The sequence below is a fragment of the Triturus cristatus genome, chromosome 6 (assembly GCF_964204655.1).
Source record: "Triturus cristatus chromosome 6, aTriCri1.1, whole genome shotgun sequence".
In the NCBI taxonomy this organism is placed as follows: Eukaryota; Metazoa; Chordata; class Amphibia; order Caudata; family Salamandridae; genus Triturus; species Triturus cristatus.
Window position 1 is genome coordinate 1,223,289,693 of NC_140589.1, and position 24,072 is coordinate 1,223,313,764.

The following is a 24,072-nucleotide window of genomic DNA, read 5'->3' on the forward strand; positions in this document are numbered from 1 at the left end:
CGAGTAACAGACCGCAACTCCGCTAGTGACGACAAGCATCTCCGAGCGAGTGCCGTCTAAGAAACTCCAACGCGCAGAACTGCTGACATTGCACGTTCTCTTCGGTGGCAAATAGATCTAACCAAGGTTCTCCCCACTGCTGAAAGAGACCTTGTGCACGTCCGAGTGAAGACGCCATTCGTGATCCAACATGCACCTGCGGCGGAGTTTGTCCGCCCTGGCGTTCAGAGAACCTGCCAAGTGTTGAACGACCAAGGAAATGCTTTGACGTTCCAGTCATTTCAAGAGACGCAGAGCCTCCTGACATAGGGTCCACGACCCCATCCCGCCTTGGTTGTTGCAGTACCACATGGCGGTGGTGTTGTCTGTGAACACCTGCACTACTCTCCCCTTGAAAGAGGGAAGGAATGGTTTCAGTGCAAGTAGGATCGCCCTGAGCTCCAAAAGGTTGATATGGAGCTTGGACTCCGCCGGAGACCAGAGGCCTCTGATCTCCCCTTTCCCATGTGGCCGCCCCATCCCAGGAGGGACGCATCAGTCACCACTGTGTGCTCCCGTTGGGGAAGGGAGAGGGATCTGCCGCTGACCCAACGCTGGTCCGTGAGCCACCACTGCAAGTCCTGTGCAGTGCCCTGCGAGATCTGGATGTAGTCGGACGGGTTTCCCCGATGTTGCGTCCATTGGAGCTTCAGGTCCCACTGCAGAGCACGCATATGCCACCTAGCATGATTGATCAGCAGGATGCAGGAGGCCATGAGGTCCAGCAGTCTCAGGGTCTTTCTGACCAAAACCCAGGACCAGGGCTGAAAGATCAGAATCATAGCCCGTATGTCCCAGACTCGCTGTTCGGGAGGATAAACCCGAAATTGCGCTATATCCAGAACCGCTCCGATGAAGAGGAGCTTCTGAGAGGGAATCAGGTGCGACTTCGGCACGTTGATGGAAAACCCCAGCAAATGCAGGAGGTCGACCGTAGTCTGGTGGTGGGAGAAGACTGCCTGGGGCTAGCCCGCCTTAAACAGCCAGTCGTCGAGATAGGGGAAGACTGAAACCCCTGATCTGCGACCACCGGCATTACTTTTGTGAACACCCAAGGGGCGCTGGTAAGGCCGAAAGGGAGCATGGTGAACTGAAAGTGCTCGTGGCCTACCGTGAAGCGCAGGTAACGCCGGTGGACAGGCAGGATGGGGATATGAAAATAAGCATCCTGCAAGTCCAATGCTACCATCCAGTCTTGTGGGTCTAAGGCAAACCAGACCTGAGCAAGCATGAGCATCTTGAACTTCTCCTTCCGGAGGAAGCAATTGACGTTCCAGAGGTCTAAGATAGGACGCGGGCCCTTGTTCTTCTTTGGAATCAAGAAGTAGTGGGAATAACAACCCCGACCTACTTCTGACGTTGGAACGTGCTCGATGGCCCCCTTGGCCAAGAGTGCCGCAACTTCATACTGGAGAAGTGCCAAGTGATCCCCCGACATGCGGTGGTACTGAGGTGGCATTGCTGGAGGGGTAGTCTCGAAGGGGAGGGAGTAGCCCCGTCGGACTATCAGTAGAACCCACCTGTCCGAAGTGATGGTGCGCCAGTGGGGGAGGTGATGGCGAATCCTGCCACCCACTGGCGTCTGGTGGGCCTGAAACACCGGACTAGGAAGGTTTTGAGGCAGCGGTGGCAGGGGCAGTGGTGGACTGATCTACCCGCTGCCCCGTGACCCAACTCAGCAGGCACCCCCACCCCGGCTGCGTTGAGATTGCGGCTGCGCAGGCCGGCGGCTCTGAAAGGAGCGTGTTTGGGCGCCTCAACCCTGACCTCGAAAGGAGCGAAAAGCAGACCCCAAGAGAGCGCGCATGGTGGCAAGACCCAAGGACTGGGCCGTAGCCTGGGAGTCCTTAAAGCGCTCCAAAGTGCTATCTGCCTTGTCACCAAAGAGGCGTGTGCCATCAAAGGGCATGTCCAACAAAGTGTTCTGGACATTCCCTGAGAAGCCAGTAATTCGGAGCCAAGCGTAATGGTGTAGCGCCACTGTTGTGGAAATTGCCCTGCAGAGGGAGTCGGCTGTGTCAAGACCACAACAGATAGTGAATTTCGCAGCATCTTTCCCATCGGTAATGGCTTGGGAGAGCACCGCCCGAGCCTCCACTGGACACTGAGGCAGCACCGGTACGACTGCGTCCCACACAAGAGTGGGAACAGCAGCCCAACAGGCACGCAGTATTTACCGCCCGCAACCCAGAACTGCCAGAGGTGAAAATCTTTTTTCCAAACTGCTCCAGTTTTTTTAGATTCCTTGTCTGGAGGTGCGGAGGGAAACGTGCTCGGAGAGGCAGAAGCTTGGACAACTAGACTCTCGGGCGTTGGGTGTTGCGTGAGAAAACTAGGATCGCCCGGGGCTGGGCGAGGACGTCGTGCCACACTCTTATCCACAGGAACCCCTGTTTTAGGCATGATGCAGGTGCTTAACAGAATGACTGTAAGCGCTCATTAAAGGGCAGTGGCGACTCCACAGAGGAGGTCGCTGGCTGCAGCACCTCAGTCAGGAGATTGGTCCTGATAGGCACAGACGGGAGCTCGAGGTTAAGAGCCTAAGCCCCCCTACGCAACACCACAGAAAAAGTCCCAACCTCTTCCGTAGCTACGGAAGCAGGGGACAGTGTACCAGGGTGCGGAGAGAAATCCAGATCGCCTGGACCTTCCATATCACCCTCCCACTCCGGTGCATCCTCGCATTGAGCTGCAAGAGGGACCTCGGACCCCTCCCAGTACTCCCCTTCATCCACCGGCCGTGTAAGAGGCCGGTAAGGACGAGGGGCCCGGGGAAACGGAATAAGCTCACCACCTGGAATTGGAATCGGAGGATAATAGACCGATCCAGGGTCGACTTAGTCCGGCCCTGTAGGCAACGGCGATGTGTCCGGCGTCGGCCCCTACGCCGGAGGCGGTGTCAGAGGCGCGTCAGTCCCGGCGCCAGAGGCGGCGTCAGGCCTCAGCGTCGGGCCCGGCGCCAAGGCCGGCGGCGGCGCTGAGGCCGGAGCTGACGGCGCCACCGGGTATGTTGTCAGTGTAGCCGGGCCAAAAGCTGTGGCACGGGGGCAGAACCACCCCACGGGTCCATGGGGCCCGAAGGCGCTCCAGAGGGATCCGATATGGGAAACAAATGGCACATGACTGACAGGAATGCCTGTATCTATTCCGAAGTCGCATGCGGGCCTGGGAAAGGCGGGTAAGCAGCAGGCAACAACGGAGGCACCACCAGAGCCGCGGGGAAGTGACCACCCGCCCCCTCCACCGCGTCCCACGACAGGTGAGGGGTAGACTAAGAGCGACATCCCTTCTTCGACTTCTTATGGCGCCTTGACTTACCTGTCCCTCGACCTCCCACGGGAGCGGGACCTTGAGCGGTGCGGAGCAGATTGCCGGACCTCCAAAAAGCCTTTGGCGCCATGGCCAAACAATCGGGCATGCCTCGGGGTCATGGGCGTGCCCCAAGCATAAGAGACACACGTCATGCGGGTCCGCCACCAACATGGTCCGGTGGCAGTCCCTACAGGACTTAAACCCGAGCATCCCTACTGCACCAGGAGTTGAGTACTCGACAAACAACAGAAACAAGTCTCAAAAAACCAAGTTAAAAGAATAACTATGAGTAGCGCTCTCTCTCGGACCTGCGCTTGCTGGCACGGAAAAAGAAAAAACTGACGTCAGCACGCGTGCACGCGTCTAAGTAGCTCCGTCGACATCATCTCGGCGACTACGATGCCAGCGACGTACACGGAGCTGCACGACGACGCCTACCGACGCGCAAGGCTACTGCTGACGAAAACTTTTCGGATCCAGTCTGACGCCTGGGGATATTCTAAGGTAAGGAATCTATCACTAATGTGTCTCTTTCCGATATATTTAATTACCAACGACCTGGAATTTCAAAGAAACCTACTCCCAAAAAGAAAGTAAAGTACCTAAAATAAGGGAAAAAAACTAAATAAAAGTGGCATCATGTCAGAATTATGTCCACTGCCATGCAATCATACAAGGCATTTAGATCATACACCTGCAATATTGCCCAAAATAAAAAAATTCCGGCTACTTTATCCTGTAACAAATCCAACTGTATTTACCTCTCAAAACGTCCACGCGACAAGGCTGATCAACAAATGTAAGAGTATTATAAGGAACTGTGCAGAAAAGTCTAAGTTTGCATGCCTATTCCAGGAATATGGACACAATTTGTGCCAAGTGAAGTTAGAAAGTTGTGGAAAGTTGAAAGTAGGACATACAGAGACAATAACTAATATCTACTTCAAAGGCAGATTTTTGCTAACAAGAGACCTTCCAAATAAAATCCATGACTGGACAAAAATTACTTGTTTTCTATAACAATGTTAGATTTTGATTTGTTTAAATTAATACAGTCTTTTACATTTTATTTCCCTTTGAAGTTCTAATATGCTACAAATGTATTTGGGTAAAAATTCTCTTTGATAACCGGATATGTCTAATTTTTTTATTTCAATTTGTGTTTTTTACCACATATGTTCACCTATCCAATGTGGCACTCATTGGCTAACACACTGAGAATATTGTAACAGGCATGTAAGGGGGACATCACTATTGAGGTGCATCTGCCTCTTAAGTAACAACCCATTGCAAAGGCTCTCATGTGCACTTTCAAACTTTTTGTATACAGTCCCTCTATACTCGTAACCCATTGTGATCCAGCCAGACCTCAAAGACTGCGCTTTTGTACCCCTTCTGGAGTAAAGTACACTACTAATCATGCAGGTCATTCACAGGGTGGTTTTATAGTACATAAATATGCAGAGAACCAATGAGATGCACCACTGGATGAACACTCTGGTTATAAACGAACCACGTTATGCTCCTTTAAAATATTTTCTGACCTTGAAGATAAAATTATTTCTTCCAGTAGTTGTCTTTTGGTAGTCTGTGATCATTTTAACTGTTTAATGAGCTTGAATATTTGATTCTCCGGCACTGATAGAGTGTTGCAACTAATATATGTATGCATTTTTCAAATTCATGCTCAATTTTAAATAATGTTTTTCAGTGGCATGAAAATTAATGTAATTTGGCACACTACTCTTTGTGCACTATAATCGCAGCAAGGTGTAAATAGTATATTTGTTCTCTTTGATACAAAACTTATAAACATAGCTCACATATTTATGAGGTAGGTTTTGGCTTGTATTTACACAGTTTGTTTTCCTTTTTGGCTTGGTGGTGTAAAGAACTAGTTACTTACCTGTAACAATAGATCTGCAGCTAGTAATGCCGTACATTCATTTCCTTTGCAAAGACCTACCATGCATTGTTGAGCTTAGAACATAAGTTGTTTTCTTTAAAGAATGGGTTTCAGCTTTGAGGTGACCTGTAAACCTTTTCCTGAAACACAAAATGCACCAAGACACACACACACCACCTCAGATTGTATATTTCCACTAGAGGTAAGTACAAAAGTTGAGATGCAAAGAATTATAAGGTCTTTGAAATGGAGTATGGAAAGATCAGAAAGAGTATGGCAAGTATCACACGAGTTATGTGAGCTTGTATCCGGGAAGGCGGATAGAGCATATGTGAGTCTACAGCACTACAAGACACAAATTGATAGCTACAGATTAATAAAGTTTTCTATTCCAATGTGTAACTGTAAATCACATGCTTTGCATAGACTGTAAATTAGTGGCTCTCCTCATAAGCAGGGGTTTGTGAGAAGGAAGATCTACGACAATTTGGCCCACTTTTGTTACTTCGCATGCATGCATGTCCACACAGTAACATTTAGTCAATGTGTGGATAGTAGACCAAGTAGCACTTATGCAGTAATCCCTGATAGAGGGATACTGCCTAGAAGGGCTATCGTGGGCCCTTTATTACAAGTAGAATGTAAGCCTAACTGTAGCATAACAAATCTGGATGCATTTTACAACCAACCTGGCTATGCCAAACCTTGAGATGGGATTGGCTAGGTTTGGGCTGCAGAAAAAACACAAGTTGTTCAGTCTTTCTAACAGTCAACATGGTACATAAAAGCTCTCCTAACCGTTAACGTATGTTATGCCCTTTCTGCTATCAGATGAAGTTGTGTGAAAAAAAAGTGGCAAATCAAGAGACTAACTGACATTAACTTCAGAGAAAACTTATGTCAAGAAACAAGGATTGGTCCTAAGAACAATCTTGTCCTTGTCCACTTGAATAAAAAGTTCCTACACTGACAAAGCTTGTAGTTTGCTTAACCTGAGAAGGGTAATCACAGCAACAAGTACAGCTACTATCCAGTATAAGAACTGCAGTTGACATGAGTGGTGTCACATATGTCTGATAAGGACAATGGTAATCTAGAAGAATGGTGCTTTTAAGTCCTCCAATGAAGGTTTTAATAGCAGATACTCTCAAAAATAAACTGGAGTGGTGTATTTTTATTTTAAAGATAAACCAAGACTGCTGCTAAAAGCACAGGATAGAAGAGGTGTCTCTTACAGTTTTCAGATGACATGCTATCAGTGGGAGATGAGGAAAAGCACATTCAAATATTCCTGTATGACTTATCCACAGAGCATGGCCCAAGGACAGCGGGCGAGTGTACCTGGATACAAGGTTCAGATATTTTGTGTTCTTGTTTGTGGTGCACAGGTTGAGTGTTAGTGTGCTCCAACTAAGAAGAAGTGACTGAGTGGGCTGAGCACCCATTCTTGAATTTGCTGATGGTTCTTGCTTAGGAGATCTGCAGAACCGCTGTCCACCACGGGAGATGTTCCACCAGCAAGAAGATCTATAGCTCAATGCCAAATCTTTTGTGCAAGCCGTGACATTTGTGGTAAGCGTGCCTCACTGTTTCTGTATGTAATACAGCACCTTCATATTGTGCAAATGAGGACCCCTTAGAGGAAAATGTTTACCAGAAAAAAATGAATGGCTAGCTGAATAGCTGGCAGTTCTAACACACTGACGTGAAAGAGAAATTGCTGCGGAGACCACTGATCTTGAATTTTGAGGTCTAGAATGAATGTTCTCCCTTGAGTAAGGAGGCATCTCTATCGAAGGTTACTTGCCTCCTTGGGTCAAGAAACGACCTAACCAGTAATAAATGCTTTGGGTTCCACCACTGTATTTATTGCTGAATAATGAGCTCCACCAATGCTAGATCCTCCAAAACCCCAGTCACTTGCAGCCAATCTCTGGACAGTCATCACTGAAGTTGGTGCATGTGTAACCTGCCTTTCAATACTAAATCAATACAAGAGGCTAACATTCGCGGCAGCTTCGAGAGCATTCTCAGTCAGAAGATGTAAAGTCTGATAAAGGGGAAAGCAGCATCTTTCAGAACACCAACACTCTCTTTAGACTGGGGTAGGATTTGTCTTACAACACTGAGTGTGGGTCCCAGGAACACTGGCATCTGTTGAGGACACAGATTTTTTTTTCACATAGATGGTGAAGTCTACAAGATGGAGTGAAATTACTTACCAAGTATGAGTGAGACATTGTGCCTGACTACTCCCCTCTTTACTAGCTATTCATGCGAGGCCAGGAATGCATGAGATCTGAATATGCTGGAGATGCGCTGCCACAACTGCCAAATACTTGATGAATACCCTTGGTGCTCTTGTGGCCCAGACAGCAGGACTTTGAATCGGTACTGAACTCCATCCACCACAAATATTAGGTACCAGCAGCAAAACATTGGGATGTTGAAATATGTGTCTGAGATCAAGGGTTGCCACTTATTCCTCTTGCTTGAGAAGAGGGATGACATCTTAGAGAGTTATCATTTTGAAGTGACTGAATCTGATGTTATGATTGTGCGTTCTGAGGTCTAGGATGGGCTACACAGTCTTCACTTTCTTTGGAATTAAAAATTACAAAAAGTACATTCCCATCCCTTTTTGATGTCCTATTAATATCTCCATGGACCACTTTTACAGGGGCACCTGTACTTCCTCCAAAAGGAGCTTGATATAATCTGGGGTCATGATGCTTGGTGTGGTAGTATCCTGGATAGGGTGCATGAAACTCAAGATAATATACTTGAGCTACGAAGGAAAGCAGACACTAGTCCGATGGTATACTCTGCCATTCCCATAGGTGGAACATCATTTACCCCTCGATGAGTGTTGGGCGGTCAATGCAGAATGACCAGTTTATTGTTTGGCAGCAGAAAAGGACTCCACTATGGGGACATGTGCCTTTACTGCACCATTTCCATGGAAGCTACCACACAGGTATTGTCTCACTTTGAATTTCTGAATGTCCTGAAAGGACTGCTGGTGTGGCCGATAATGGGTTGGGAGTGGGAGAACTGCTTTGATTCCCGCATGGGCTTGTGATCATCAAAACCCAGTCTTGGGCTTCTGGACCTGTCGTACACCTATAGATTTTGTTGTGTCAGTATCCTTTATTTTTTTAAGCATTTCACTGCCTTGAGTGCCGAAGAGATGCTTGGCATCAAAGGGCAAGCCTATTAGGTACTGTTGTACCTTCGGGTAAAAGAGATCCACAGCCAAGCATGGTGATAGAGATGGATACTGGTAGAGGCTGTATCCACTGCATCGAATGCACAACTACTTATTTTTATTAGATACATCCTAGCCCTCATCAATATTTTCAATATCCCTTTCCCAGTAGGTGTCAGAAAGGTGTTTTAGCGACACCTTCATTATGTCCACTGACCTTTGCTGTACTAGGTCAGTAACATTGTGGGGTTAGCAACATGCCACTGATTGGTAGCTCTTAAAGCAACTTGTTTCACTGCCACATCAATCCTTTTACTCTCCTGGTATGGAGGAGGAATATCGCCTATGTCACACATAAGAGCTCTGATGTGCAAAGAATGCACTACCAAGAAGTCCGGTGGGACACAACCGTGAGACAAAGGGTTTTGTGGTGTAGGTTTAACTTTCTTGTCCGCCCTGGAGTGACAACTGGGGACTTCATAGGGTCTTCAAATTTATCCATGTAGAATGTTAGTATTGTTTCCAGGAATGGAAGAAACTGCATAGTGCATTCAGTTTTTGAAACAGTTTCAATTAAGAAATGATCCTCTTCCACAGGAATTGGTAGCTTGTGGTCCACCTCTGCACTTGCGATCACACAGTGAAATGCAGACATAACACATTGCAGTGAATCTTTCACAGGATAGGATGCTAACGACATGTGAGAATCCATCCTGTAATTATGCAAAGCATGGTCCTTTTCATCAGTGGCTCCTGATGCCTAGCAAGGGGATAATGAATCAGACAAGAGGTCCTGCTCAGAATCTGAATGACTCATCTGGAAACGTGTGCTAGGGGTGGAGACAATACTGCATCAGCTTTCTTCTTTTTGGGATTAAGGTAAGCCATTAGTTCCTCAGAAATAAATTAATCGGACATCAGCTTCCTCTAATTATGTGAAGCACACAGGGAGGAATATGACCAGTCGGGATTGATATAGATGGCACACTTTCTATTGTCAGGCTGTTCACTCTCTTCCACTCTCTTCCAAAGGATGAGGTGGAGAGATGGGCATCAAGAGTATGCTCTGCTCACAAGACTGATTTGGCGCCAAAGGTAACTTAGCAATATCTTGGGCTCTATTCTCGAGAGCAATCCAAGTCAATCACACTTTCCAGTATCAAATGGTCTCTACAATAATCTCTAAATTAGTAGTGAAACTAATTGCCAAATCTTGCAAGAACACTTTTACAATCAAGGCTTAGTGTTCTAGGCCGTTTCTTGGTATGGACCCGAGGTAGAACCCAGAGGCCAGCGTGGAAGAGGTGTGGCGCAGCGGCCAGGGTGTCTGACTCCGGACCATGGGGTTCATAGTTCGATCCCCGGTGCCGGTAGCAGGTTAGCCCAGCACCATGTGACTCTGGGCAATAGCTCGCTTAATCTTCCAGAGGGCCCCCAGCGCCGGGACGCCTCTTCGGAGGTAGCTGCGCGCTTTACAAATTCTGGTATTTCATTTCATGAGGCAAAGGACAAATCACCATTAGACTACAGGGCTATATGAGCTCCATTTCTTAAACATGCAAAATGTAGAACCTACAAAACAACAATAAAGAACACGGCGGCGAGGGTAGGTGAGCCTGCACACAATCTCGGGATTTCCGGACACTAACTGTTGGTGTCCCTTTTATTCCGCCGGAAATTGATGAGGCCATACTATTTAGGCCCTTAGGTTCCGTGACATCAGTGGGACATTGCCCACTGTATTACGATGTGGGAGGTAGGTTTTCCCCTCTCATTTTGTGTAGATAGCATTTGATACCCTGGTCCTGATGAATTGCCCATGATCTTACTGACAACAGAGGCAAGAAACATGTCGACCGAATGAGAGTAGGACGTAGGCATCTAGGCACTTAACCCCTAGCTTTACGCCACTCTATTGACTTTTAATCAGGCAATTTACCGACCAGAATAAATACAATTCAAGGAATAATTGACCTGTTTTAACTCACTCACACTACATCTACACTACTGGGCCCCTCAGCCCCACTGCACCAAATGGCAGGGACAAAAGATCTCAGACAAAGAACCCCATTTATGGGAGCCTGTCAGGCATTGCAGCGCCGGCCCGACGAGGAGCAAGCCTAGATGATGAAGCATGACACCTAGCTTGCTGGGTGTGTGAGGGCTCCAGTTCCGAAGAGGGGTCTCCCCCTCTCACTTTGAATAATAGGATTCACTTATTGAACCTACATATCGAACCTAGTATTCGCTGACCTTATATGTCTCCTCACCCTTAGGAACTGCATACCCATCTTTATGCACATTGCCCTGGGCGCGTATGCTGGACCTGAAAAAAGCCCTATTGTCCCTCCTCTTGTTGTTACATCAAACAAAATCTATTTGCCATGAAACAATGTATTTTTGATTGTTCCATTTAGGGAAAATCTATTTTTTTAAAAACCCTTGTTGAGATGAGTCACAGTCCATTTTCAGGCAGGTAGGACTCTTTCCTAGTGGTCTGCAACCTAACAACATTTACAAATGATTTCTGAAAAGAATGCAATCTGCTTTGTCTTTTCACTTTGCCCTCACATGCAGGATCAGCATCATGCGGGATCCACCACGGTGGTAGCTGCAAATAGAGGCTTTTATGCAAGTAGTCAAGGCAGTAGTGTTTCATGAATGTGACATATATGCATGTGGCAGCCTAGCAAATTTCCAGAGCCAGCACCACCTTGCCAATGATGTTTTAGATTCTTTGACCCAAGTGAATTGAGCATGCAGGGCTAACGGGGTTACTTCCTGGGCAGCGTATAACAAAGTTTAATGCAGACAACTGTCCACCTTGACAAGGTCATTTTCTGTACTACCTTCCCTTTCAATGTGCCAGAAAATTCTATACCAAGCAGGTCATCCGCACATTTGTCCCTTATGCAGTCAATGTTAATAAAAGGTTAGCACCATTTTAGGATCAATCCGATGGAGTATCTACTCCTTCAAAGGATGAGAGTGAGTGAAAAAACATTGGCAGAGTGATGGATTCACCAATGTAGAACGGCTTCATAACTCAGGACAAGGCTGCCCAGATCCTCAGCGCTAACTTATCAGTAAAGGAGATGGTGTAGGGAGGTTGCACTGACAGAGGCTGTCGTTCATTAATGCGGCGCAAGGAGTAGACGGCGCAAGGAGTAGATGGCAATCAGGATGACTAACACGGACCTCAAAACAGAGTTGGCTGTTTCAGCAGGGTCGATGCATCTCCGTTGCTGCGTGGACTCGATGCGTCGCAAAGACCCGCACCATCGACACAGTCCTGGACCCTTGGAGTGGCCCTAAGGTGCTCTGCCAGCCTCTGTAGATCAAGCTGAACCCACTCATCTCCTCTGCTGCGCGGCGGAACCCCAAGTAGAACAGACGCATCTGAAGCCTCAGGGACATAACTGGCTTTCAACAACCTTGCACCTGGACTCTGCTGTCTGTGAGTGTACCCTGCCAAGTGGTGCCACCCCAGTCCAGGACCCTTGGAAGTGGGTCTAAGGTGCTCTGCCAGCCTCAAGCTCAAGCTGAACCCACTCATCTCCTCTTCTGCACAGCGGAACCCCGAGCAGAACCGTCAATTCTCCGCTGCTGCATGGATAGGACGCATCGCAAAGACTCGCATCGCCGACAGAGCCCTCATCGTCTTTGGTAGCGCCACTGAGTGACACATTCTCGGCGCTAATCGAAGCCATCCTCAAAGATTGCATTGCAGCCTCTCAGCTTCTCAGAACAGATGCATTGCCCTGAGTGTGCGCCGCTTCTGCGACACAGGACGTTGTATCATACGTCCCATAGCGGAGATCCTCAATGACGCAGGCTTTCGTATCGCAGCCTTGCTGAATCTTGAAACAGACCTATCGCTTCGGCTGCGCAACGCATCTTATCTGCTGATCCTCGCAACGTGCCGCAAACCAGGATTTAAGGAACTTTCTTTAGTGGGCCTAACTGGGTCAGTGTAGCCGGACAGCACTCCATCGCGTTGGCCTGAACTTGTGACACTGTCCCGGTCCGTCGCAGCCAGATATCCACAGTTGGCGTTTTGTGCTTGTTGCACTATTTACACTAAAACCTTTGAAACTGTAGTCTCCGGTTCTACTGATTTATTTATCATTTTGGTCTTGATTTATTAAAGACATTTCTATTTTTCTAACTTGGAGCTGGGTCCTTTCTTTGTGGTGATTTCCCTTCATTACTGTTTGATGTGTTGCACAAATACTTTACACATTGCCTCTAAGTTAAGCCCCACTGCTCTGTGCCAAGCTACCAGAGGGCTGAGCACTGGTTAATTTAGGGTTGGCTTGTGCAGCACCCTGACAAGAATAGTGGTTGCTACTTGACCAGGGCAAACACCCCAGTCAACCAATAACCCAATTTCTCACATTCACCAACAGCAGCTGTGTACTGGCTCAAAGGCATGCATATAAGAAATGTCAACTCTAAAGTTCATGTCTCACTGCACATGAGGAACCACTTCATTGGGAAAACAGGAGTTGGATCTTTATTCAAGAGCATCACAACAGGTGATTTAAAAAGAGGTAGTTAACAAGGTATACTAATAAAACGAATGGGGCTACAAATAATCCTTAACTGTGCATGCTGCAAACCATTTCAGGGCCAACAATAATACAAAAAAACACATCCAAAAGTGTGGCTTGCAGAGGGTCAGTATGATAAGCATCACACCAGGCAACAAATTCTCCCAGCATAAATGGACTTTGGCGAAGGGTTTTGAGCTGCAAGGATAAGGAATATGCTACTTACCAGTATGCATCTGTTCTTGGCATGTAGAGCTGCAGAGCCACACACTAAGGATAAGATCGCCATCTGGTGTTGGGCTCGGATGATTGCAGGTTGTTGTTGTCTTCGGAAGAAGTCTTTAATCACGAGATAGGTGACTCCTCCTCTGGACAACAGTGCGCATGGGCATCCACTCCATCCTCAGATTGTTTTTTGCCATGATGGGAAATGATGGAGTGTATAAGAAGTAAAGAGAAAGGATGTCCATGTGTAGTGTCTAATTAAGACAATGCTGGAACAGATACAGGTCCCGGGGAGGCGGGTGGGCGTGTGTGGCTCTGCAGCTCTACATGCCAAGAACAGATGCATACTGGTAAGTAGCATATTCCGTTCGAGGCATATGAGCTGCAGATCACACACTAAGGATAGACTATATAGCAGTGTCTCCCCTAGCGGTGGTCACCTGTATCCGTTGCAGCAGTTTGGAATAGAGTTTTTAGGACAGCTTGGCCTACTGAAGCTTGTTGTTTGGATTGCACATCCACACAGTTGTGCTTAGTGAAGGTGTGTGTAGTAGACCATGTGGCTGCTTTGCAAATGTCTTCTAAGGGGATGTTCCCTAAGAATGCCATAGAAGCCCCTATTTTACGCGTGGAGTGCGCCCTAGGGGGAACTGTAAGAGTACGTTTAGCTTTTTGGTAACATATTTGGATACATTTGACTATCCACGTGGCTATACCCGATTTGGAAATAGGTTTGCCCTTATGTGGTGGAGCGAAAGCAACAAACAGTTGCTTGGTTTTTCGAAAAGGTTTGGTTCTGTCGATGTAATAAAGCAAGGCTCTTTTAACATCTAAGGTATGAAGTGCCCTCTCAGCTACTGAGTCTGGATTAGGGAAGAAGACTGGCAGTTCGACTGACTGGTTTAGATGGAAAGGGGAGATGACTTTAGTGAGGAATTTTGGGTTTGTCCTAAGAACCACTTTGTTACGATGTAGTCGTAGGAAGGGTTCTTCAAGAGTTAAGGCTTGTATTTCACTTACTCTAATCAGGGATGTGATTGCGACAAGGAAAGCCACTTTCCATGTTAGGAACTGCAGTTCGCATTTGTGCATTGGTTCAAATGGGGGACCCATGAGACTTGTTAGAACAAGGTTCTACACTGGTGAAGGTGGTAATCTTGGTGGAATAATTCTTTTAAGACCTTCCATAAATGCTTTAATGGCTGGTACCTTAAAGAGGGACAGGTGTTGCCTATTTTGCAAGTAGGCTGCTAATGCCGCTAGATATAGACATATAGAGGAATACGCTAAATTGCATCTTTGCAAGTGTAGTAAATAGCAAATGATGTTTTGGATGGACGCATCCAGTGGACGTATGTCATTGTTAGTGCAGTAAATGGCAAATCTTTTCCATTTTGCCGCATAACACGCCCTAGTAGTAGGTCTTCTGGCTTCTTTTATGATATTCATACAGTCTGGAGGAAGGTTGAGGTATCCGAACTCTAAGACTTCAGGAGACAGATTGCCAAGTTCAGAGTTTGAGGATCTGGGTGTCTGATTTCTCCATGGTTCTGGGTTAAAGGAGCCGGGGAGAGACGCAATTTTTGATGTGGAACTAGAGATAGTTCCAGAAGTGTGGTGAACCAGGGTTGACGTGCCCAAGTGGGAGCTACTAGGATGAGCGTTAGCGACTGTTGTTTCAGTTTGCGTACCACAAATGGAATGAGTGGGAGAGGCGGAAAAGCGTACGCAAATCTGCCTGACCAGTTCATCCATATTGCATTGCCCTTTGACTGTGGGTGTGGAAACCTGGCGGCGAAGGTTGGGCATTTTGCGTTTTCTTGTGTGGCGAACAGGTCTATGTCTGGTTGTCCCCACTTTAGGAAGAATGGGAGTAGGACTTTGGGGTGTAGTTCCCATTCGTGTATTTGCTGTGTGTGGCGACTTAGGAGGTCGGCCACCTGGTTCTGAACCCCTGGGAGTGTTTTGCTAGCAGGTAGATGTTTTGGGGAATCGCCAATCTCCAGATTTGTTGTGCAAGTTGGGACAGTTGTAGAGAATGTGTCCCCCCCCCTGCTTCTGTATGTAATACATTGTGGTCATGTTGTCCGTGAGGATGAGGACAGTTCTGTTGTTTAGATGCACTTGGAAGGATTTGAGTGCTAGGTACACCGCCAGAAGTTCTAGGTGATTGATGTGGAGCTGTTTTTGTTGAGTGGTCCACCTGCCCTGAGTGGTGTGTTGAAGGAGGTGGGCTCCCCACCCTGTGAGAGATGCGTCGGTGGTCAGCACAACTTGTGGAAGAGGCTCTAAGAACGGCCGCCCTTTGGACAGGTTGATGGTGTTCCACCACTTCAGTGAACGAAGTGAGCGGCTGTCCACCAACACCAGATCGGTAAGTTGTCCGTGGGCCTGGTTCCACTGTTGTGCTAGACATTCCTGTAAGGGACGCATTTGAAAGCGTGCGTGGGGTGCTATGGAGATGCATGACGTCAACATGCCTAAGAGTTGCATGAACACTCTTGCTGGAAGAGAGTGTTGTGTTTGAAATTTTTTGATGAGATTTTGTATGTTGGCTATCCTGGCTATGCTGGGATAAGCTATGGCCTTGGATGTATCTATGGTGGCTCCCAGGTATTGCTGTACGTGGGAGGGTTGTAGTTGAGATTTGGGATAGTTGATTGTAAATCCCAAGTTGTGTAGGGTTTGAATAGTGCGGTGAGTGTGGAGAACGCATTTGTCGAGAGTATTGGCTTTTATGAGCCAATCGTCCAGATAGGGGAAGACCTGGGTTTGTTGTCTCCGGAGATGCGCTGCCACAACTGCTAAGCATTTGGTGAATACCCTGGGTGCGGTTGTTACTCCGAATGGGAGAACTGTAAACTGATAGTGCTGACCGTCTACCACGAATCGTAGATACTTCCTGTGCGCAGGATGCATAGGGATGTGAAAATATGCGACCTTGAGGTCCAATGTGGCAAGGAAGTTGCCTTGTTGAAGTAATGGAAGGACCTGCTGGAGAGTGATCATGTGGAAGTGGTCTGATTGTATATACTGGTTTAGTAGTCTGAGGTCTAGTATGGGTCTTAAGGTCTTGTCCTTTTTGGGAATGAGGAAGTATAGAGAATATACTCCTGTGCCCTGATGTTGGAGTGGAACTGGTTCTATTGCGTGTTTTTGAAGCAAAGACTGAATTTCCTGTTTGAGGAGCGTGAGGTGGTGAGACGACATGGGACGGTGTTTGGGTGGTATGTTTGGGGTGGTGTTTATGAGTTCGAGGCAGTAGCCAGACTGGATAATTTGTCTTACCCACCTGTCTGTTGTGATGGAATTCCAGACAGGTAGGAACTGTTGAAGTCTTCCCCCGACCGGAGTGGAATGGCCTGGGGGGAGTGGTGGTAAGTCACTGTTTAGTGGCTGTAGAGGTGCGGGTGTTGTTGCCCCGCCCTCGGCCTTTGGTATTATTTCCTCTGTAACCTCCTCTAAAATATCCTCTGTTAGGGGATGTTTGACCTGATGTTTTGAAGGTGGAAGAGGTGTCTGTTCCCACATTTTTGGAGGCCCCTCTATAAAAGGAGCGACGAAAGGAGCCTCTGGCTTGAGGAGACTGTAATGCTCCCATTGATTTGGCAGTCTCATTATCTTTCTTCATTTTTTCTAATGCAGTGTCTACTGCGGGTCCGAATAGTTGCTCCTGATTAAAGGGTTGAGCAAGAATGGTGGTTTGTACTTCCGGCTTAAAGCCGGAAATGCGGAGCCATGCGTGGCGTCTAAGCAATACGCTTGTGTTGACTGCCCTAGAGGCGGTGTCCGCTGCGTCTAATGCACATTTGATGGAGGCATTTGATATTAGTTTGCCCCCTTGGATGAGGTCATTGGCCTGGGATTTGTATTGATCAGGCAGGTGTTGCAAAAGGCCCTCTAGTTGATCATAATGAGCCCTATCATAGTTAGCAGCTTGTGCGGCAACCCTTTTGCCGGAAGCCTCCAAGAGTTTAGACTCTTTGTCTGGGGGCGGTGTGTCACCGGTTGTTTGGGAGTTCGCCCGCTTTCTGGCATTTGACACGACTAGAAAGTCTAAGGGGAGTTGCGCTTTGATGTACGCAGGATCCTGTGGTGCCGGTCTGTATTTTTTTTCGATCCGGGGGTTAAGAACCCTGGCCCTAACAGGGTCTTTAAACACCTCAGTGGCGTGCTTTATCACTCCCTTAATCATGGGTAGAATGTGAAAGTTTTTTTGCGACTGCTCAAAGGTGTCGAGGAGAAAATCCTCCTCAGGTGTGTCTGTGTGCATGGTGACGCCATGAAACAGTGCCGCCCTGTTTATAAGCTGACCCAACCCTAAATGGTCATCAGGAGGGGAGGGGTATGGAGTGGGATCAGGCATAGGGTACGCCCAGTCATCTATGGGTGCCGTGTCCGGGAGTGTAAAGGGATCATGAGGATCAGTGGGATCATTAAAGAAATCCGGGTCTCCCCCTCCCCCTAAATCATCATCATCCTGTGGAGGTGGTGTGTGAGAAGGAGATGGTAGAGAAGAAGGCGGTGGGGGTGGGGGGGATGGGATAGGAGGTAATATAGGAGAGGAAGGACGTATGTGTGAAGTGGCACAGTCCTTCTTTAGAGGAGCTGGAGGAGGTGTTGTGTCCAGCTTCCTTTTCTTGTATGGCACCGCTGTGACATGTCCGGTTTTAGGAATGATGTAAATTCGTTTTTGCGTTGGATCTGGCCGAAAAAGTTCCTCAGTGTCCTAAGGTGTCTTTGGCGCCGACTTTTTGGGTTCCGATCTAGATTTTGTGAGATCGGCAGGTTCTTTGTGGACTTTTTTCGGCATCGAGGAGGTCTTTGGTTCCGAAGAACTTTTCGGGTCCGATGGAGTTTTCGGTGCCGAAGAACCTTTCGGTGCCGACGAACCTTTCGGTGCCGGTGGAGACCTCGGCGCCGAAAAACGTTTCGGTGCCGTGCCGAGCCGAGTGACGTTTCGGTGCCGATGGAGATTTCGGCCTCAGAGCCTACTTCGGTGCCAAAGGTATTGTAGGCACAATAATATGAGGTTTGCTCGAGCCCGAGCCACCTGCAGGCTTAGTTTTCTTCGGAGCCGGGCCCGGGGGCGGGGCTTCTGAAGATGATTTTGGATCGCGACTGGGCCCAGCTGGCAGAGTCTTGACCAATGTCTTTTTTGGTGGGGTTGGGGAGCTGGTACTCACAGGCTGCCCCGGATCAGAATCGTCGGCCTCGGACACGATCTGGAGGTCTTCGGAATCGTCGTCAGGGACATCCTGTGCAAAGATGTCTTCTGGTTCCGGAACCGGTTTGGCCATGATATGGCGTCGAGCTCTTCGGTCCCGGATAGTTTTCTTCAAACGGAATGCGGCGCAGGCTGGACAGCTGGATTCGTTGTGGTCTGGTGAGAGGCACAAATTACAGACCTCGTGGTGATCACTGTGGGGGAACTTTGCTCCACATTGGGGGCATTTTTTAAAGGGTGTCCTTTCCATCAGCCGCGTCCGGATCCGGTCCGATGGGATTTCGACGTCGAGTTTGAAATTTTTTAGAGTTGTTGTGATTGCTAGAAGTTTTCTGCTGGAGCGGAAAAAAGGTCATCCGAACCCAATAGCGGAAAAAAACAATCTGAGGATGGAGTGGATGCCCATGCGCACTGTTGTCCAGAGGAGGAGTCACCTATCTCGTGACCAAAGACTTCTTCCGAAGACAACAACAACCTGCAATCATCCGAGCCCAACACCAGATGGCGATCTTATCCTTAGTGTGTGATCTGCAGCTCATATGACAAGAACATCCAGCTACTGCTGTTAGCAGCTCAAACTTATTTAAGGGTCACCACTCAATATCCACACATACAGGTGTTTGTTCCAGAGATTCAGGCACAGCCCCCACCCCTAACTCTTCATATTGCTGAGACATAAGCTCCTACCGAAATGGTAGCCTTATAAGAGAGCAAACACTCATATGCTCAGGTGCTGTGAGCAAATAGCACCCTTCGACTCACTCTGAAGATGACACCCAATCGATGGCACCTTTGGCCAGCAGGTCGACTTCTTGGTGCAAGATTGTGGAGTGGTCCACTGACAAGGAGGCAAGGGGCAATTAAAGGCAGAACAAAATGCTTTTGAATGATTTGTAAGACCCATCAGTCTGAGGTAATGGCTGTCCAGTTTGGGAGGAAATGTCCTATGCTGCCTTCAGCTGGGTGAGCATGGGTCTGTGAGGGCAAGATAATGGGGCTTTGCAGCCCTTGTACTCAGGGAGAAAGAGTTATAAGAGAGCAGCCCCTGCTGGTGCAAACTATTTCTGCTGCTGCAATACCTCTGCCTGAAATTAACTGGGCCAGCTACTACTGCACAGGCTGGAAGGCTGGCCTTGTCTGTAGGCTAACCCTCTGGAATAATCCCTAACTGTCCTATACTAATGGTGGAACTGCTTGACGGAAGACAAGAGTCCCAAGGATCGTTCTGTTGCTTGACTGTCCTTATATCTTTTGAGCATTGAAGCAGCTTTCTCTCAAAACAATCTACAGCCATCAAAGGGCATATCCATAAGGGACCCCTGAAACCTGATTGACCACATCCATGAATGTCTTCTAAGCAGTAAACTGGTGCCAATAGCTCAACCCACACAGTCTCAGGTGTCAAAACCAACGAGATGTACTTTGCCAGATCCCGGCAATCATGTACTGTTTAAGCCACAAAGCCCCTAGGTCTTACAGGATTGCTGGCAAGATTTTGCTGGCCATGTCACATAAAGAATGGTTGCACCTGCTTAAAAGGCACACCACATTCAAGAATCTCTTTTCAAAGACATCAATAAGTTTAAACTGTCTATCTGGAGGATTGGTCAGAAAGGCATCAGGAGTAAATTTACTTGACACCTGTACAACCAGGCTTTCAGGTATAGGGTGCCTTGTCAGGAAATTGGGGTCACTGGGGGTCAGTCTATGCCATCTGGCAACAGGTTGACTTACTGGACGGCCAGAGCATAGCTTCAATCAAGTGGCCATAAGAGCCTTGCTGAATGGCAATAATGCCACAGAAGATGTTGGACCAGGCTGAAGGATCTCAGTTAACAAGTTTGCCTTAGTTTCAACAGTAGACAACTGTAAATCAAGCCCTTGTGTTGACATTCACAAGACCACTGCAAAAGAGGTACTTTCTTCTGTTGGTGGCACAGATGACAGAATCCAATTCAGTTTCTGGGAATGAACTTAGTCCACTGGCATTCTGTAAATCCAGCTTTTGCCCATCATGAGTATAGTGAGGTAGGTTGTCCATATCCTTATCCACAGTGTTATGGAAGCATTTTACATCCCTGAACAGTGTCAGGAGTCGGTTCCAAATAATGCATACAGCCTCTGTATAAGGACGCTGAAACAGGGGGAAAGGAAAAGAGTCTGGTTGTGCCTCAAAGCACAACATAGGCCTGGAAGGAGCAGACAATGACTTTAGTCAGATACAAGTGTTGGGATTGTGTCCTGGGCTGGCACCGGCAGGATCAGCGTTGAAGGCACTGGTGTGAAACATGGGAGTTGAAACATGAACCATCATCATAACAGGCCGGGGCACAAAGGGATCTATTGGCACAGAGGGAAGGCACGAAGTAGGAAGTGCAAGTGGAGTCCCTCCTAGCTCTGTGTAGCCCTAAGGTGTGCCAGAGGGAGCTGGGAGAGTCTGAAATAGTTGCAGCATGGCATTCTTGAAGGCAGCAATTTGCTGTGGGCCAACGGCAACACAAGGAATTCAGGGCATACCAGGACCAAATCATAGTCGGAAGACCCTTGCGAGAAGTGACCTTTTGATTGACAGCCTTTTGCCATTTTTCCGGATTTTGAGTGGAGGGACACAGCTGAGAACTGCTTGCACTATCAACCAGAAATCCTCTAAGGTTTAGAGGGATGGAACTAGAGGGATTAGGCCATTGGGATTTGCGCCCCCCCCTCCAACTCATACCAGACAGAACAAAAATCCCAAACCCAATGCATCTGTGCTATATCCAGAGGATTATTTAATCCATGGGTTGAATACAGTCTTTATGTGGCCCCTGTGTATCTGTGTATGCTTAAGGTGAAGTGAATATATCACAAAAAACGTTGGGTAAGACCTCACACACCTCCCCGGGTGTCATGATTCATCCTCCGACTTCCTCATTCGCAGTGAATGATAATGGCGAATGGGCTTCTTATATTCAAGGAAGCACTTTGAAATTCTTAATTTGGGTAGGAGAGGATTGCGGATCCTGAAATTGTAGTTTAAACATCTCACAGGAACCTCACAAAGTAATTAATTCCCCAAATACATAGGAGATGATTAAATATGGATGCTTAGGAGAATCAGCACTTCTGCACTACAGTGGCCAGCAGGTTTCTGCCTGGTGGTCCCTTACGGTGTGTGCAGCATTCATCGGGCCCCGGATTCCTACCTTGTTCATACACTGTCCATACATTTATGCAGAAAACATCCAATACAATCACAGAGGATACTTGTTGAGAACAGGTAGTAATTGCTTTTTCCTTAGATGTGAAACCCTAATTCAAGGGATATATTGCCACATGGAGGTAGCGCTGGAATCTCCATTGTAGTCACAAATTCGTCAAAGAGTGATCCTTGGAGATCTGAGTCCAGCTTGACCTTCTTGTGCCTATGGAATATCTTCGACTTAATAGGAAGACTGAGTGGGAATGGGATTTCGCACTGGACTAAAATCAGTTTATTTTGGATTGCCTTAGGGTGCATGATTGAGCATTTATTGCACAAGTCGTGAACTGATCCAAAGCACCAAAGGCACACGTCATGCAGGTCGGTCACAAACATCTGCTTCATGCAGTCATGGCTTGATTCTTGCCGTTTTCAAGGGAGACATCGTCCCTGATACACTGAGCATAATCATTTGAAGTTATCGAAAAAGGATAAAACTGGGAGCGGAGCAATTAATCTGCACTAAAGTGAACAAAAAGAAAAGAACTGACATCAGCATGCATGAGTGGCATTTGTATGCGGCTCCACCCTATCACTTCCGGGGCTGTATGCTGTTACTGAAGAGCAACCTGCCGCCACCTATCAGTGTGCTGGGCATTGCTGAGAAAAAGACCTGGCTGCAGTCTGGATCCTGTGGATATTGTTAAGGTGAGTACTCTGTGGTTAAAAGAGGTGTAGGATAGAGAGGTGTGTGGTGCCTACAGAGGCCGTGTGATTCAGAGATGGTACCTGCTCGATTTTAAAGAAAACCAATTCAGTAAACAGGTCATAATGAAAGAAGGTGCTTGGAAGTGCAAGAATGGGAGAAAAATACTTTGCAAAAACAAAGGCTCTGCTAGTGATTGATAACATGTACCTTGAGGTATAAATGTCCTTTCTACCATTCCATAATCACCGTCCCCCATCTTTTGCTTTAAGTGGAGCAGATGAGTAGAAAGCGTTGGAGGTGCAGTAGTGGAATACTGTCCTGGATGAGAAAGGGGAATGCGCAGGGATACATACCACACTGTTTGTAAAAGTACCTTCCTGAAAAATACCTTACTGAATAAAAAGAAAAAATAGAAAAAAGATTCTGCATGATTACACTACAGTTTGCATCATCAAAATTGTACTTACTGAAAACTGGTGACTGGCTGAGCCTTTGGGATAGAGGTTGAAATGTTTGACTAGTTTCCATGAGATTCAAAATGGCTTCTTCATCAATGACTGCATCCTGAAGATGACTAACATTCTGCTTGATGTTTCCTGCTAGAAAAAGTAAGATTTGATTAGCACACAAAAACTGAAGAGACTGTCATTATTCATGTTCTTTGATGCCTAAAAGTTAATCATTCAATAATCTTTATTCTCGGTCATTTAGACCATCAAAGATGTAAATACATGACATTTTTTAAAATTTAGAATTTACAATGTTTTAAACAAATTCAGTTACACAGTAACTTTCAAAAATTGCATTATTCATACATTAAAAGTCATAAAAAAGATAAACCAATGTCTTATAACTTTATACAGTGCCCCCCTCGTTTAAAATGCGAGATCGAACGTGCCACATAGCCATTAAATACTTTGCTACAGCAAAAACAATCGGAGGTGACAAATCAGTTTTAAGGATTCTAAACGCGGGCAGATATTTCCTGAAGCCCATATTTTTGAGAATAGGTAGGAGCCAATACCTCCTCGCTCTTTGGTAGGCTTTACAGAAAAGGACCACGTGTAGGTCACTCTCATGAGAATGTGTGCAGGCTGGACACTGCTCTACTATTGGGGGCTGGGACCAAGAGCTAGTGAAGGCCCTCAGAGGTAGAGAGCCATATCTCCACTGTAGATATAATTTTCTTGCCAGCACAGGACCCATGCCATCTAATACACTTTCCATTTGATAGAAGTCTTTCAGTTGTGTAAATGTGTGAGTCAATGATCCCACCCGTGTATTACCTATATCAGTAGTCAACTTCAGCTGATAATAGAGTTGTGAAAGTGCCTTTCTAGAGGTCCTCCTACTTGAGTTAGCAGGGTCGGTCCATAGTTCCGGGAGACCTAAGCTTTCGCATATGCTCCTTATGTATTTTAGCCAGGGGATGTTACTGGTATTTGGTAAAGCCAAGAACTCACGGAGCTCACTTCTATAATCACCAAGATCCTGGCTGCTCCATATTCATCGCCAAAAGGCTAGGGGCTTTAAACCTAACTCCTCAGCAATTGGCCTTAGGCCTAGATCCAATCTGAGGGGAAGCAGTGGGGTGCTCGAGGGGAGGGCCACTAGCTGCCTAAGAAATTTATTTTCTGTAGTTAAAGTTTTTACAGAAACATGGCCCCAAAGTTCCGCCCCATATACAACTGAGCCCCGTGCTTGGGATTTAT

At 47.1% G+C, this 24,072-nt stretch overlaps 1 protein-coding gene across 2 annotated transcripts in view; it reads right to left on the minus strand.

Moving 5' to 3' along the window:
- REV3L (REV3 like, DNA directed polymerase zeta catalytic subunit) overlaps positions 1-24,072 on the minus strand; it is a 1,079,635-nt gene that overhangs the window by 498,648 nt on the left and 556,915 nt on the right. The window contains exon 10 of one of the 2 annotated variants that reach the window (XM_085612140.1): positions 22,828-22,959. In XM_085612140.1, coding sequence (XP_085468266.1) covers positions 22,828-22,959 — 132 coding nt within the window. The remainder of the gene's footprint in view (positions 1-22,827; positions 22,960-24,072) is intronic. The other variant, XM_085612139.1, reaches the window with a different exon arrangement.